The 15,496-nt window shown below is 42.3% G+C and overlaps 1 protein-coding gene across 1 annotated transcript in view; it reads right to left on the reverse strand.

Annotated features, from left to right (window-relative positions):
- LOC130612909 (uncharacterized) overlaps positions 1–15,149 on the reverse strand; it is a 32,793-nt gene extending 17,644 nt beyond the window's left edge. Inside the window, exons 1-2 of the mRNA XM_057434243.1 lie at positions 15,096–15,149; positions 14,929–14,949 (exon numbers count right to left, since the gene is read on the reverse strand). Of these exons, the coding sequence (XP_057290226.1) occupies positions 14,929–14,949; positions 15,096–15,149 (75 nt within the window). The remainder of the gene's footprint in view (positions 1–14,928; positions 14,950–15,095) is intronic.
- Positions 15,150–15,496: the final 347 nt, after the last annotated feature.

The following is a 15,496-nucleotide window of genomic DNA, read 5'->3' on the forward strand; positions in this document are numbered from 1 at the left end:
GACGAGGAAAAAGCGATCGTCGCAGCCTATGGCAGCACGTTTTGTATTCCTCTAGGAAAAATGTTTGAATTGACACGAGACTTGCCGTTCTACCAGGCAGGATTATACGACAGGCAGCAATTCGTTATCCATTTTGCATCATATGGTGACGTTATCAAAGATGGTGGTTTAGCAGCTGTTGGAAATATCGCAGCTAAACCACCGGATGCCGCGTATAAGATTTCTAATATCACACTAGAGTTTGACAAGGTTAATAACGAGGGTCTCGCGAGCGCTATCTTGTCACGGTATAGTCGTTTTGCGCTACCCTATGAAAGGGTACTCCGTAGCAAGGATGTCACGATGAAAAAGGCTGACACAAGCTACAATTTGCAAATTGATACGCCTGCAAAATGTTTGAAAGGCGTTTTACTGCTCTTTGTAGACCCTGGAAAAGTGAAGGCTTACTCGGGCGCTAACGAGGTGTTTTATAACTCAAAGATCGAAAAAATCTCGATCACTGTTGAGGGTGAGCCTAATGATTTCTACACGCACGCGATGCTCCCGAAAGATCACCTCGAGCAGATCGTAAACTTATTCGGTAGCCACGATTCGGAGGTGACGATTGGGCAGTTCTTCACAGAGAGATACGCCCTGTTTGTTGATTTCCGAGCATCACCTGATCATAGTCTCCACGGTTCCGGAAGGCAATTACAGAGAATATCAGACGGTATAACATTGCATATGACAAAGAAGGCAGACGGAACAACCGGGAATATTAAATGCTACTTTTTCCTACTTCAGGATGCTCAGCCGAACATCTTAGATGGCCGTTATTACTCTGTGGAATACTGAAAATAAATGGCAACTATCGGTGTTCTTGTGGCTGGTGCTGCGATTAATGCATTAGCCTTTAGCGGATCAAATTTCCTGTTTAGTAAGCTGTCAGGCCATGGCGAAGAGGAACGGAAACGGCATGATAAAGCAATTGAACAACTTCAAGCAGCTCAGCAACAGTGGGTACGTGACAGGCAGGCAAAAATCGATTGGATCAAAGATCAACGAGAGCTTAAAGGCAAGCTGGAGAGAGCTTGAAGGAACTCGATGAAGGAATGAGGGAGTACTATATCGCAACGATCAAAAAAGCTCCAAAAATATCCGATTTTTACACACCTTCCAAGCAACAACAAGACGGCGAGCTGACGTTCATCGTTGGATCCTTAACCCTTCTGGGTTTTGCAGCGTACAAGTTCGCCTAGCGGCCGTGCTTCTGCGGTTATATAGCAAGTAAAACAGGGTTATAAATTGGACTTAAAGAGGTTATGTGAGACAGATTATTTATCTGCCAACTCACTCCCTTACCACGACGGTAGAGCTATGTACATTTCAGAGCCTGGTTTGTACCAGCTGGAACTGTGTTCCCCTCTCGGGTTATATTCCCTTTCGGCCTTCGGTCATCAAGACTGGAAGCCGCCGAAGCATTCAAAACGTGGGTTTTCGAAGAGGTTTTGCCTTGCTCATGCTGAGACGGCCCTTCCGCTGACATCGCCTTACGGCTCCGCAGGAGCACGGTCGCAGGCGATCTATCAGGAAAACGGGTGGTTTTCAAGCATTAAAGAGCTCGCTCTCAAGGATAAGGCCCATGATAGTATATGTAAAATGTTTTCGACATGTAATAAACATGTCGAAAGCACATATTCCCACAGAGAAGGAGGTAGAAAAATTGAGCAGTATTTACTATACCCCTGAAAATCTCTGGACTGGTCGCAAGGCTGTTAAATTGCTCGCTGAGCAGAGTGGACTACCTAAAAAGAAAGTCGTACACTGGCTGTCTAGGCAACTCTTATGGCTTAGACATATTCGAGGACCTGAAAGGATTGATTACCCGCATTTTACCATTAAAAAACCTAATGCAACGCACCAATTTGACTTGCTCTACATGCCTCATGACAAAATTTACAGCAACGTGTACAAATATATCCTCACAGGGATCGATGTAGCCTCGCGCTACAAGGTAGCTAGACCATTGAGAACGAAGAAAGCCAGCGAAGTCGCTGACATGATCAAGGACATTTACAAAGCAGAACCTTTACGCTATCCGATAATCTTCCAGTGCGACAACGGTAGTGAGTTCAAGTCGGATGTGACAAAACTGCTAGAGGGCAAAGGGGTCGAGATTAAGCGCGCAACCACCAAATATCATCATACGTTCACAGCCTTTGTCGAGTCTTATAACAAGGTGCTCGCTGAGAGACTGTTCAAGTCCCAGGATGCACAGGAGTTGGTCACTGATGAGACTAGTACCACATGGGTGAAACATCTGTACACCATCGTCAAAAGCATGAACAATACCAAGACTGCCATGATCGGGATGAAACCCAACAAGGCAATCAAGCTAGATGAAGTTTTTAATGTGAAAGACGGGCAGCACCCAGATCGCCTGGCGTCTCCGCAGGAGCAAGAAAAGCCGTTACCTGAGGACGGTCTTTACTTGTACCTGCTGCAGCCTGGAGAAGAGCATGGTGATGCGAAAAAACGTGCAACGGACGCTTGGTGGAGCAAAAAGACGTATAGGTTAAATCGCATCGAGCAGCAACCAAACAACCGTGTGCTATATTACTTGCAAGACGGGCCAGAGCGGAGCTTTGTTTCAGAAGAACTCATGGAAATTCCGGAAGATGTTCAAGTACCTCCCGAGCATGTTAAGGAGTGGTAAGCGTAGTTTTTGTAATCTATCAAGACGGGCTTCGCCCTTCCGCTGACATCGCCTGGCGGCTCCGCAGGAGCACGGGTTACAAAAAAATCCTAGATCTCGGCAAGCTTCATCAATCTCTGATGTGTATAATTACGACCTAATCGAAAGTGCCTTGGACGTTCGGGATTTACTTTGATGCATCCACGCTCTCGGAGCCAGTTGTAATGTACAATGGCATTTGGAGTTTCTGCAAGAACGACGAGTTGACCGTTGGGATGATCTGTTAACTTGTTGCGAATCTTTTGCGCTACATAGCCTTGTTGCCCACATATAGCGACATACGGATATTCATCGTCGTTATTCTTTTGGATTATAACCATCCCATTATCTTTTCTAGGGTCTTCAAGGTGAGGAACGGCTCGCTTATGTAGTTCTTCAATTTCTTGCTCTTGTACGGCTATCGTTCGATCTAAGTCGTCAACATCTTCCTCTAGGGTAAGAATTTGACGATCTTTGTCCTCCAAGTCGTCGTTGAGCAGAGCCAGCGCCGCTTGATTTTCTTCTACAATTCCAGCAAGCTTGCGGACCTCTCGAGGTAAAACCTCTCCAACAACCCAATCCGAAAATGGTTTGCCACACCTCAAAAGGAAGCAATAAAGGCCTGGCTCTGTCAGCAAAACTGTGTTTGGCTGGGTGTGGACAGATCTTTCCACACCTTGGAGGTTAGTAATAGCGTCGCCAAGCCGTATTTTGTAGTTGTTGGGAACAAGTCTCTGAAGGGCTTTTACTCCCGCCTCCCGCTTATAGCCTGCGGCTCTCCAAACATCGGAGGCTACGATGCATTGACCTTTATCCTGAACAAAGAATGATCGGACTTGCTTTCCTTCAAAGTAATCAACTGCTACAAGACAAGACATCTTTCTTATACACGCCAAGGCTCAACCACAGTTTTTTTTGATTCGCAAAATGTCACAAAATTACTGGATCCAATAACCAAGCTGAGGAAGCCATGGATATTTTTCGCATAACTCTTCAATATCCCGAGTCGTGTTTACCAGTTTGCTGTCAGCGTCATCATTCACTGCATCTATCAGTCTGTCATGGGCTTGATACACAGCTTTAATTACATCATCCATCTTTTCTTACATGTCAAGAGTCTAACTTGCATCCAACAATCTTGTAACTTCTAGGATTCTCCAGTCTTACGTACAAGCAAGCATGCTTGGACTTCTTGAGCTGAGCCTTAATAATGGAAATTTCTTCCCTACTTGAAATTACATCGTTCTCTTCATGAATGAGCTCAAACTCCTTCCGATTCTTCGGATACCAGACAAAAAGCTGTTTCATTTGATCCCTTACTGTTATTGGAATCTTCTTATATCTTTGTGTTAGTAGCCAGAGACTGTGTTTGCGATGTCTACCCGAAACAGCTAGTTCTAGCAACGCACCACGAGTTTTGTCGAGACTTTCGTCGGCTATCATATCGTCAACGATAAACAACGTCTATTCGCCCGCCAGCAATGACGACAGTTTTTGAATCCACTCGAACAGCTGCTCCTTGGGCTCCACCAGGAACACGTAGTCATCCCTCCATAGCGAGGATCTCTCCTGATAGGTCTTGTTCCAGCGGATTGTAGGGCAGAGAATGATAATGTTGTCAAAATGCTGCCTATACTCGTTCTCAAGCAAATTCAGGACACGCTGCGTTTTGCCACAGCTTGTCGGCCCAGTAAAAATTGCCGTATGCGGCTCCTTGACAATGTCCTTTTTATTTCACTCTTGCCCGTCAGGACGGAGACGAACCTTGTAGACTTACTTAGAGATGAAGCGGTTACCTTTTCTAATGTTCTAGGCATATGGCTCCACAGTCTTTACAGCGGGATATCCTCCTACCATGTTCGATGCATCTACTGCGTTCTTGCGATGCCTTCTTTTTATCTAGACATTTGACACAATACTTCGTTCGTTCCCTTTGATTCTAAAATTGTTTAGCGGCGAAAGACTTCTTTTACACTTTGAACAGCATTTCTTGGTCTTCATGTTTAACTCGTGTTTACCCTCGGGGTAAACACGAATGTGGTCAACTATTTTGTAGGCATCATGGAACGCTTATACCACCCTTGTTTTATCGCGTAATCGTCGAATAAAATCGATCCTGTCATATATTCAGCGAGCTTCAAGCCGTCCTCCATGTCCATCTTGGCCCCCGGTTTAGAAACTCCCAGAGCCTTTTTCGCGCCTAGCGTCAAGACAATAGTATAGGATACTAGTCTGACAGATTCCCACAAGGAATCGACGACTTCTTTCTCATACTCTTTGCTGCTCATTTATTATAGGTTATCGCATCTTGAAAATGTCGATATGACGCTCTTGCGTGTACTGCTGAGACGGCCCTGACACGGGCGCACCTGTGGAGACGCTAGGCGTTTCAGCAGGCTTCTTACGTATGTAATAGACTGCCACGCAAGCGGCAAGTACGGCAATACCTCCAGCGATATAAAGATATGCACTGAAGTTGTGAGGACCTGCGACAGGTTCCTGACCCTCTTGCGAAGTACTTTTGCCCACGTTCTTCGGTAAGTCAGCCTTGTTCTTGCGATTCCATTCAGCAAGTTTTTTGCCAGCAGCAACACGACCCTCATTCTTCTTGGTTATGACTTGGTTAGATTGTTCTTCACTCATTTATTTAGTTGGCCCACATGGGTTGGAAAAATAGTAGATGAGGATGAAAAGAAGTCTTTATCTGAAGTTCCCAGATCGGGGGTGGTAGCGGGGGACGTTTCATCCCCCACCTACAACGAGGGGAAATCCATCTACTGTTCTAAACGACCGAAGGCACGTTTGGGCTAAAGATTTTGTAAAGAGCTTTAGATACCACACCAATATGTGTACCGTGCCTTATTCTGAACATTTTCCCCCTGCTTACACTATCAATATTTTCACGATTGCTCATGTGAAACTTCAAAAGACTGTTTCCCATCTTTTTCTTGCTGTTCGTCATCTCGCTTTTCATCTGTCTTATGCTTCACGGAGATGTGATTAATTGTATGAGCTGCAACCAATAGTGGCGCTAGAAATTTTCCAAAGGCAGAGTACACAAGGATCCCCAAATCTGCCATGGAGTCTTTAATGATGGGGTCCTCTTCGATGTCTTTTTTCAGACCCTCCGCACTATCGAGTTGAACAACATTACCTACGGCCTTCGCGTACATACTAATCGCATGTGAAGATAGTGCTTTGGTGGTCTTCTCCCCCTTATCGTGAATTTCACGTTGAATGAATTCCGCATACGCTTTTTTGATCGCCTCCTCAGGAGCTTTGTCGACAAATCCTTCAGTACATTTGTTCGGCAAGAGATGCTGTTTGCCTTCGCGTATAGCTTCTTTCAAAGCTTGGCGTTTGTCCATAGTGAAACCTTCAAAAGCTTCTGCTGGTGTGTCGACTTCGTCAAATATTTCTGAGATTGCTGCAGACATCTTTATTAGAAGCCTTCTATAGCGCAAAAAGCAGAGCACGATCAAGACGTACGGAAGAATTATTGCTACAGTAAGGCCTATGTCGTTCATCATTTTTATTTTTCAACGCGACTTACAATTCCAAAGGCACCGTATGTATACCATCCTCGAGTACCTTTCGCTTATCATAAAACGCCGAGAGGCCCAGCTTGTTTTGTTCGTACGTAACCATCCCCTGGTTCCGCACCCGGAAACCTAAGTTTTTCACAATGTCAATAGAGCCATTCAACGCGTTCTTATACCTCTCCCATGTCATAGCGTTCCGCTTCTTCGACATGCCCTTACAGGAGAATTTTGTGCCCTCTTTACCTTCCACAAAGTAACACTTGGTTGTGTCAGCGATCATCCTAAACCCGATAAATTCCGGTTTGAATATCCCTTCTGTTCGACTTGAGTACTTATCAGTGACGAGCCAGTTTTTCACGTCTTTGTCGTACTCGTCAAGCAGTTCAGGGCGAACGACATCACGCAACTCTTCCCCAGAGATGGCAAAGTATGCACTATCCGTATCCATATAAAGATATTCAAAATCTCGACGATCCACGTACTTATCCAAAAAATCGTAATAGAACTCAAGCATGCGGAATTTGGCCAGCTGGTACACCGCAATACCACACTGGTACGCTCTGTCGATATGCACCTCTTTCTTTCCTTCTCGGATCTCGTAAGCATCACCTATCTCTTCAAGATCTTCAGGGTACGGCGATCTCATCGCTGCATCCACCGTCTTTTTATCTCTCGTAAAGGTGGTGTTCGCATGCCTCGCTTGATCTTCGATCATTTTTCCATAGAACGAGGTCCCTTTCAACTTGGCCGTATCTCCCGCGATGCGCTTGTCGGGGTCTTTATCGGCTTGTCGTCGTGCATCCGCAATTTCTTCCGGGAACCACGCAAACGGTTTACCTCGAGTGTACTTGATGAATTGGTGAAAAGCAGACACTTTCAGGCCATGGTCAAGGTACCACTCGAGCAAGGTTGTGAACAGCAAGATCTTTTCAGCTTTCATCAACCCTAGGAGCTTACGTGTGCCTGAAATACGTTTGCGCCCTGTTGCTTTTAGGTACTCGTGCATGTGCTCGGGGATTTGATCGTCGGGTATCTCCTTGACCACAAATAGCGGAGCCATCTCGCTGAATTTGTCATACAGTTCCAGAGGGACCTCGATGTCGACCTGTGCAAAACCAAAAAGGGATCCATTTTGCATACCTTGTATCAACAGTCTGATGTTGTGCTCAGCCGTGGGTGTTTTGATCTTGATCAGCTTCTCTTTACCGCATGGAAAGTAGTTCATCAACGTACTCGGGTACAGCAGGTTCGCGTCAAGCCCCAAAACAGTTTTGCACTTCCGTGGCTCCTGGTAGATGTGAGATCTGATACCCGTCACGTCTCTCTCGTGGTACCTACAGAACACGATGGCAGGCCCTCCCACCATGCCCGTCTGCAAGAGCTCGTAGGCCTCATTCTTCGTGCACTCAGTGCAAGCCTTTTGCACCTTTTTGCACGCCTTGCACTTCTTGTTGAAGCAGTCTTCATTACACTTATGCTTACAAGGCTCTCCTGGAGCGTATAGCTCTAGCTTTGAATTCAGTCGTAGAGACTTGTTCAAGACGTAGCGCATCGATACGCCTGGAATGCTTACTGCGTCTTTCAAAATGTCTATCTCGTCGTCGTAGTACTGCAGTCTTATCTTGTCCACGGCTTCGATGAAGGGTTCCACATCGGCTAAATTGTACTCACGCAACCAGTCCATCATGGTGACGCAGCCTCGCTTGTAAAACTCTGCACGGAATGTTTCGTACTCATCAAGAGAGAGGGTGTTTTTACCAATAAGACTGCTATAGAAGTGTTCGTACGCCACGGGTCCGACGTGGGTTAGCTTGTCATAGCTCGTCAGCCACTCGTATGAGAACACCAGCTTTTCGAGCTTGCAATCCAGAGACTTGCACCATTGGTTGTAGCTCAGACTAGGAGCGAGAAAATTTTTGATATCGAGAAATTTGAACCTCGAGGTCGTCAGGAACATGTAGTCGTTGTCTTTCTTCGCCACGTTGATCTTTTCGCTATCGTTTCTGATTTGATCGACAAAGTACCGCTTGATCATGCTCAGGTCATACTTGCCACTGTTGAAGCCGATCACGGCCACTTGGTTTACCCACTCGTTCCATGCCTTCTGAGTCTTATCTGGAAGCATGTCAAAATCATTGGGTCTCGGGTACATTCTCTCCACCTCTTCCACGATGAGGGCGTGTCTCTTGTCGAGCTGCTCCACAAACCGTTTAACCAAGATCTTGGGATCATCGTGCTCCAGGAACGTTGGATCTCCGTTCAGACTATCGTGAATAGCGACGCTGACCGGCACATGCTCCGATATATACATCAGGTCTGCTGTTTGCCGCTGATTCAGAGGGAGCATGAGGGCCTCGAAATCAAACACGATGTAGTGAGGGTAGGGTCGAAATTTTTTCTTGAAGTACCTCTTGGCTTTGGGTGGGCTCTCACACTCCCATACTGCCACGAGGTTGTAGCCAAGTTTTCGGATGCCTTTCTCCTTTGACTTGGTGGCCGTATATCGATTTTTGTTTGTTCCTTGGCAGGGGCATCCGTGCCACTTGCAACCGTGGTACTCATAGACTGTCTTAGTCTCTGGCTCATAGCCGTCTACCTTGTAGACCTCGTCCCCAAAACTATTTTGTATGACTCGTTCTCCCCCATGCCCACACAGCGCGTGATGGATGTGCCTTCCAGTTTCCCTCGACATGTGCTCGAGCCATTTACAAGCGTCATAGCTGAAGTCCTCACCGTAAAAGACCTTCTCTGACTTGCTAGGCATGCGCTTGACCTTCTTGTCTTTGCATATGATAGTCGGCTTTTTTCCTTCACATATATTCTTATGTCTCGTAAGATCTCCGCTGCTTGCAAACATTTGCTTGCAGGCTTCGCATTCCCATTTCTGTCGTGCCAGTACGTCTAAATCCTTGATGTAGAAACAGTGCCCATCCAGCATGCCGAGGTTGATTGTGTCTAAATCTTTTTTTGTATTGATTCTGACCGTACACGAGTCTCCATGGCGCTTTCCCAGAGTTGGTCTTGGGCTCAAAGACTCTGATGTTGATCTTGAAACACTTTGCTATGCCCTCGAAGTCAACGAGCTTTGTAGGACGCACGTCCTCACGCTTTAGTTAGGGATTCTCGTAGTACTCGCGTGCTAGTTTGAGGGCTGGCCTTGTAAAGTACTCTGTTCCACGTTCTACCCCGGCCCTCTTTTCGATGGCTAGGCATCGCCAGACACATAGGTTGTCCGTTCGCTCTTCTTTACCATCCACAGCGTGGATGCACCTCTTTTTTCGCAACCAGTCTGGCAAAGGTCCACAGCCTAACAGGGGCTCCCTTGTGGAGATGATCTTGATCTGCACATGATTGAAGACTATTTTCCCTTCGTACGATCCTGGGGTCTCGATTGTTCTTTCTGGTGGCAAGTACGCCTTCCCCCAAAACTCGTTATCTCCAAGATCTAATCGCTGCATTTCACATTTTTCGATAAAGGCTTCGATGTCAGCTAGACTCGTAAGCGATCCTTCGCTTTCCTTGGTTTTGTGATACGGAGCCGTGCCACCTCCTGCTTCGTAGATGGTGCAAGCAAAACTGTAGACTACCTTGACTCTCATGTCTATGTAGGGTGTCACACTCTGTAGTCGATCCGCAAGAGCGTCGCGAGTTGCTGCTACTGGCGCTGAGACAGCGCTATATAATTTACTGATTGCATTCTTGAACCAACTCATTTCTCTTTATTATATACAGATTTTGGACTTCAACTAACAGCGGTCGCAATTTGAGTGGGGAATTTCCCTTTCTAATCAAACAGATTTGCGCGTTTGTTGATGTCAGCAGTTTTGTCGAGTGTCGTCATGATGTCACGTGACTTGTTTACTCATTTGAGGCATGATGAAATCTGTGACGTCACAGATTTTTTTAGGGGTCTAAAAGCAGCGTTTTTTAATAGGGTTTTGACCGTGGAAAACCTAAAACCTGGTTATAAGGGTGTAATACTCTAGCTTTTTGGACAACATGAGAGATAGAGAAATGTTTGTTCTAGGACAGCGCACGCATATGACGTCATCAATGCATGCGCATGCATATATCACCTACAACGGTGGGTGGTGTACTTGTAAAAATTCCTAGTTGAGGGTTCAATTTCCATAAATAAAGGGATGTTTAAATTTGCTAACGAGAATGTTAACTCAAGAGACTTTTATGCCAAAGCGACTCCACTAAATATCGAAGATATAAACATTGAAAATATTGTGCTAAGCGATCCTATTCCAGCAAACAAGGTCAAAGATGAACGTTTCGTCATTGGTTATAAAAATAGTGACAACAAGTTATCCCCTCTATTGATCAAAACACCCAAAAAGCTCTATTCCAATGGTGCCTCGCGTTATGATAGGGCTGCTCTCTTACCATGTCATTCGATATATGTAACCATCCCGAGTGGATAGAGAAGTATGAGAGTATCCTGACCAAGGTAGAGTCCTTGGAGGGTCATTGCTTCACCACCCCACCTGTGAAAAAAGGTAAATACGTAACTACTAAAGTGAAGGAGTGGGAGGGTAAAGTCAGAACCGATTTTCATTCCAAAAAAGTACCACTAAAACAAAGCTGCGAGTGCAGCGCCATAATCAAGCTATCAAGCATCTACAGGCATGGTTCAAATTACTACATGCAAACCTACTTGGATGAGTGCAAGTATAAGGTTGTCGAGTTTTATGGCACCAGACATCTTATTGATTCAGATGATGACGATGAACAACCATTCATTGCAGTATAGTAAAAACTCGATAGATTTTGTATGCAATGTTGTATACAATGTTGTATACAAAATAAACACGAACGAGCTTAAAAAAGATGCAAAGAAACTAGGTATATGTGGATATTCAACTATGAAAAAGGTTGAAATTATAGCCGCGATTTATAAGGCAAAATATAAAGATATTGCAACACAAACACTTGGGCCTTATTGCAAGACATGCTCAGATATCGCGGCTATAAAAATACTCGATGAGTACATCAGAGGCCTGAAGGCGAGACTAGTAGTAGGAGGGGAGGCGATCATACAGTTTTTCATAAAAAAGTCGACGACATATATATATATATATATATATATATATATATATATATATATATATATATATATATATATATATATATATATATATATATATATATATATATATATATATATATATATATATATATATATATATATATATATATATATATATATATATATATATATATATATATATATATATATATATATATATATATATATATATATATATATATATATATATATATATATATATATATATATATATATATATATATATATATATATATATATATATATATATATATATATATATATATATACGTGTTATACACTCATCAGCCAAATTATACAAGTGAAAAAAGTAAACAAGAAAATTCGTATCTATTTATTTGACAAGATAAATTCCTAAGAGACATCATTAAATGCGTGGTGTTATAAACATGTGAATAGATAATAAGTAATTATCAGTCCTTAGATTTATAATTAGCCAAAAGAAACTTATTTGTGTGACGACATTTAGCAATGAGTTCACTGCGTTTGTTTAAAAGCTCACTTTTGTCTTTGTAAAAGAGGATTTTAAATTTTTCTTGAAGACAAAGAGGACAATTTCGTGAATTGTTAGTGTAGCTTTGCACTTGCTTGATGGTCGACCATTTAAGCGTCGGGGTGACATTGCTTTTCTCTTTCAAGTCCCAAACGTATGATGAAAGTGACGTGCTGTTCTTGTACTTTTTGTTGCTAAAAGACTGTTTGTGGCCATTGAATCTTGTCTTAAACGATTTCTCAGTCAGACCAATGTAGACTTTCTTTTGGTGAGCGGGTGCTGTAACTTCGCATTTGTATATGACAGACGTCACTTGGCAGTTTCCTTCCAATGGACATTCGGGTTTTCTTCTGCAATTGCAGCTTGCTGTAACTGGTGTGTCGGGTTTCGAGACTTTCGAATTATGCGATTTGATGATGGTGGCATCGCCAGTTCGTACAACATTGACAAGAGAGCCGAATCCCTCGCAAGCAGCCCTGCTTTTATCACCCTTAAAGACCATAAGGAAAACTTCCAAACCAAGCTCCCATGTAGATTAATCAATCCATGCAAGAGCAACTTGGGAAAAGTAAGCAAATCTATCTTAGATCGAATCAACTCAGACATCAGAAATTCAATTCAAGTGAACCAATGGAAAAATACAGACGAAGCGATTTCGTGGTTTGATTCTATCGAAAACAAAGATGCATGTTCGTTCATACAACTCGATATAAAGGAATTCTACCCCACTATAACTAAAGAGATTTTGAACGAAGCACTTGAGTTTGCAAAAATCTACACAACGATCTCAGATAAGGAATTGAGAACAATCAACCACTGCAGAAAATCACTCCTATTTTTCAACAAGGAAGCTTGGACCAAGAAATTGACCAGTGACTGTTTTGACGTGACTATGGGTAGTTATGATGGCGCAGAAATATGTGAACTTGTGGGACTCTTCATATTGAATAAGCTTTCATCTCTAATTAACAAATCAGACGCAGGCTTGTATAGGGATGATGGTTTAATGGTTCTACGCAATATGAAAGGGCGCAGTGTTGATAAGATGAGAAAAGACATTATAAAACTGTTCAAATCGATAGGATTCCAGATAGAAATAGTCACAGGGCTCTATTCTGTAGACTTTCTTGACGTAACCTTCAACTTGAAACACGGAACATACCAACCTTACAAAAAACCAAACGACACCATGCAGTACATACACACTTCTTCAAATCATCCACAACAGATACTAAAGCAGTTGCCAATTGCAATAGCTGATCGTTTATCTAAAAACTCTTCAAATGAAGCAATTTTCGAGAAAGCGAAAGTCGACTACGAAGATTCATTGAAAAAAAGCGGATATAAGAACATCAATCTGACGTTTACAAAAAAGAAAACCCGAAGAAGGATGAAGAAACGTACGAGAAATGTAATATGGTTTAACCCCCCGTACAATAAAAACGTATCAACAAACGTAGCGAGGAAGTTCTTATCTCTTATCAACAAACACTTCCATTCCGGATATCTGAAGAAGCTGTTCAACAAAAACAACATAAAGGTCAGCTACAGCTGCATGGAAAACATGGCCACCATCATCAAATCGCATAATTCGAAAGTCTCGAAACCCGACACACCAGTTACAGCAAGCTGCAATTGCAGAAGAAAACCCGAATGTCCATTGGAAGGAAACTGCCAAGTGACGTCTGTCATATACAAATGCGAAGTTACAGCACCCGCTCACCAAAAGAAAGTCTACATTGGTCTGACTGAGAAATCGTTTAAGACAAGATTCAATGGCCACAAACAGTCTTTTAGCAACAAAAAGTACAAGAACAGCACGTCACTTTCATCATACGTTTGGGACTTGAAAGAGAAAAGCAATGTCACCCCGACGCTTAAATGGTCGACCATCAAGCAAGTGCAAAGCTACACTAACAATTCACGAAATTGTCCTCTTTGTCTTCAAGAAAAATTTGAAATCCTCTTTTACAAAGACAAAAGTGAGCTTTTAAACAAACGCAGTGAACTCATTGCTAAATGTCGTCACACAAATAAGTTTCTTTTGGCTAATTATAAATCTAAGGACTGATAATTACTTATTATCTATTCACATGTTTATAACACCACGCATTTAATGATGTCTCTTAGGAATTTATCTTGTCAAATAAATAGATACGAATTTTCTTGTTTACTTTTTTCACTTGTATAATTTGGCTGATGAGTGTATAACACGAAACTCGGAGTACCGAACCAATGTCAAGTTAATTTTTACTTCCTTTACTATATATATATATATATATATATATATATATATATATATATATATATATATATATATATATATATATATATATATATATATATATATATATATATATATATATATATATATATATATATATATATATATATATATATATATATATATATATATATATATATATATATATATATATATATATATATATATATATATATATATATATATATATATATATATATATATATATATTTGATATTCATTCTTTCTTAAAGAAAGATGCGACAGTTATTTATAATGAATATTGACAAGCCTACAATATTTGATGACTACCTAGGCAGGATATGAGGATAGCCCTGAAATCCATCAGCATTAGGCCTACTTGGTTGAATCTCTACAGCAATAACGACTTTACCATCCGTAAGGTAGGATCTGATCAGACGATTATTCGAATTGAAATAATGAATGGGTTGTACAAGATCGAGGATTTAGCGAGTATCGTCAACAGTCAGGCAGGGGATAAGATTAAGCTGTTTGTTCTGAAAAATGGACTCTGCAGGCTCCGTGTCAATGACGGGTACACGGTGGTGATTCATCGACAACTGCAAGAGCTCTTGGGTCTACCCTACGATCCCAGTAAAAATTACTATATGAAGGGTGACTACGATTCATTCTACAAGACTGACGTATACCAGCGACTGAGGCTTTTTTGTCCTCAGTTAGATGGGGATGATTGCTTGCTGGATGGTAAAAAATCCAAGATAATGGCCATCCTACCAACTAAGGAGGTAGGTGCTTGGGGAGACATGTTATCGTGGAGTTTTGATAACCCAGTGTACTTACCTTTGAAAGGTGCAACAGAGTCTAGAGTTTATGGTGACGGGTGAGCATCACCACGATGCGAGGTTTCCACTATCGCAGATTGCTGGAAACTAAGTTTCTTATCAGATTCTGTACGGCAATGCTTTGCAGGTGTGACTGCTCATGCGCAGTGAGTTAGTATTTCAAGCGTTTCTCGCAAGGGTTTTTCCTCGATCGTCAGTTGGCCTTGGCGTCGCAAACATGGCGGACGAAGAAATCCAAAAGATTGTCGAAGCAACACTTGCCAAGCATCAGGAATCAACTTTAGAAGCTGCTGCTACAGTTGCAGAAACAATTGCCAAAAGGTTCCTAGAAAAACACGAAAAGAAGGTAGAAGCTACTATAGAAGAACAACGCAATTTACAGTCAACTAACTTAAAAGGGCGAGGTACCCAAAAACAGATGGAATTCTGCACCAAACTGCTTACTACATTAGACAGAGCACAGAGAGCATCGCTGAAAATGAAGTTAATGCCACTAAAGAACACCTTGAAGAAGGTAAGAAGTTAATACGGAAACGTGTCAAACTCATACGGTTAGCGGATAGGGA

Source organism: Hydractinia symbiolongicarpus, chromosome 10, assembly GCF_029227915.1.
Source record: "Hydractinia symbiolongicarpus strain clone_291-10 chromosome 10, HSymV2.1, whole genome shotgun sequence".
NCBI lineage: Eukaryota > Metazoa > Cnidaria > Hydrozoa > Anthoathecata > Hydractiniidae > Hydractinia > Hydractinia symbiolongicarpus.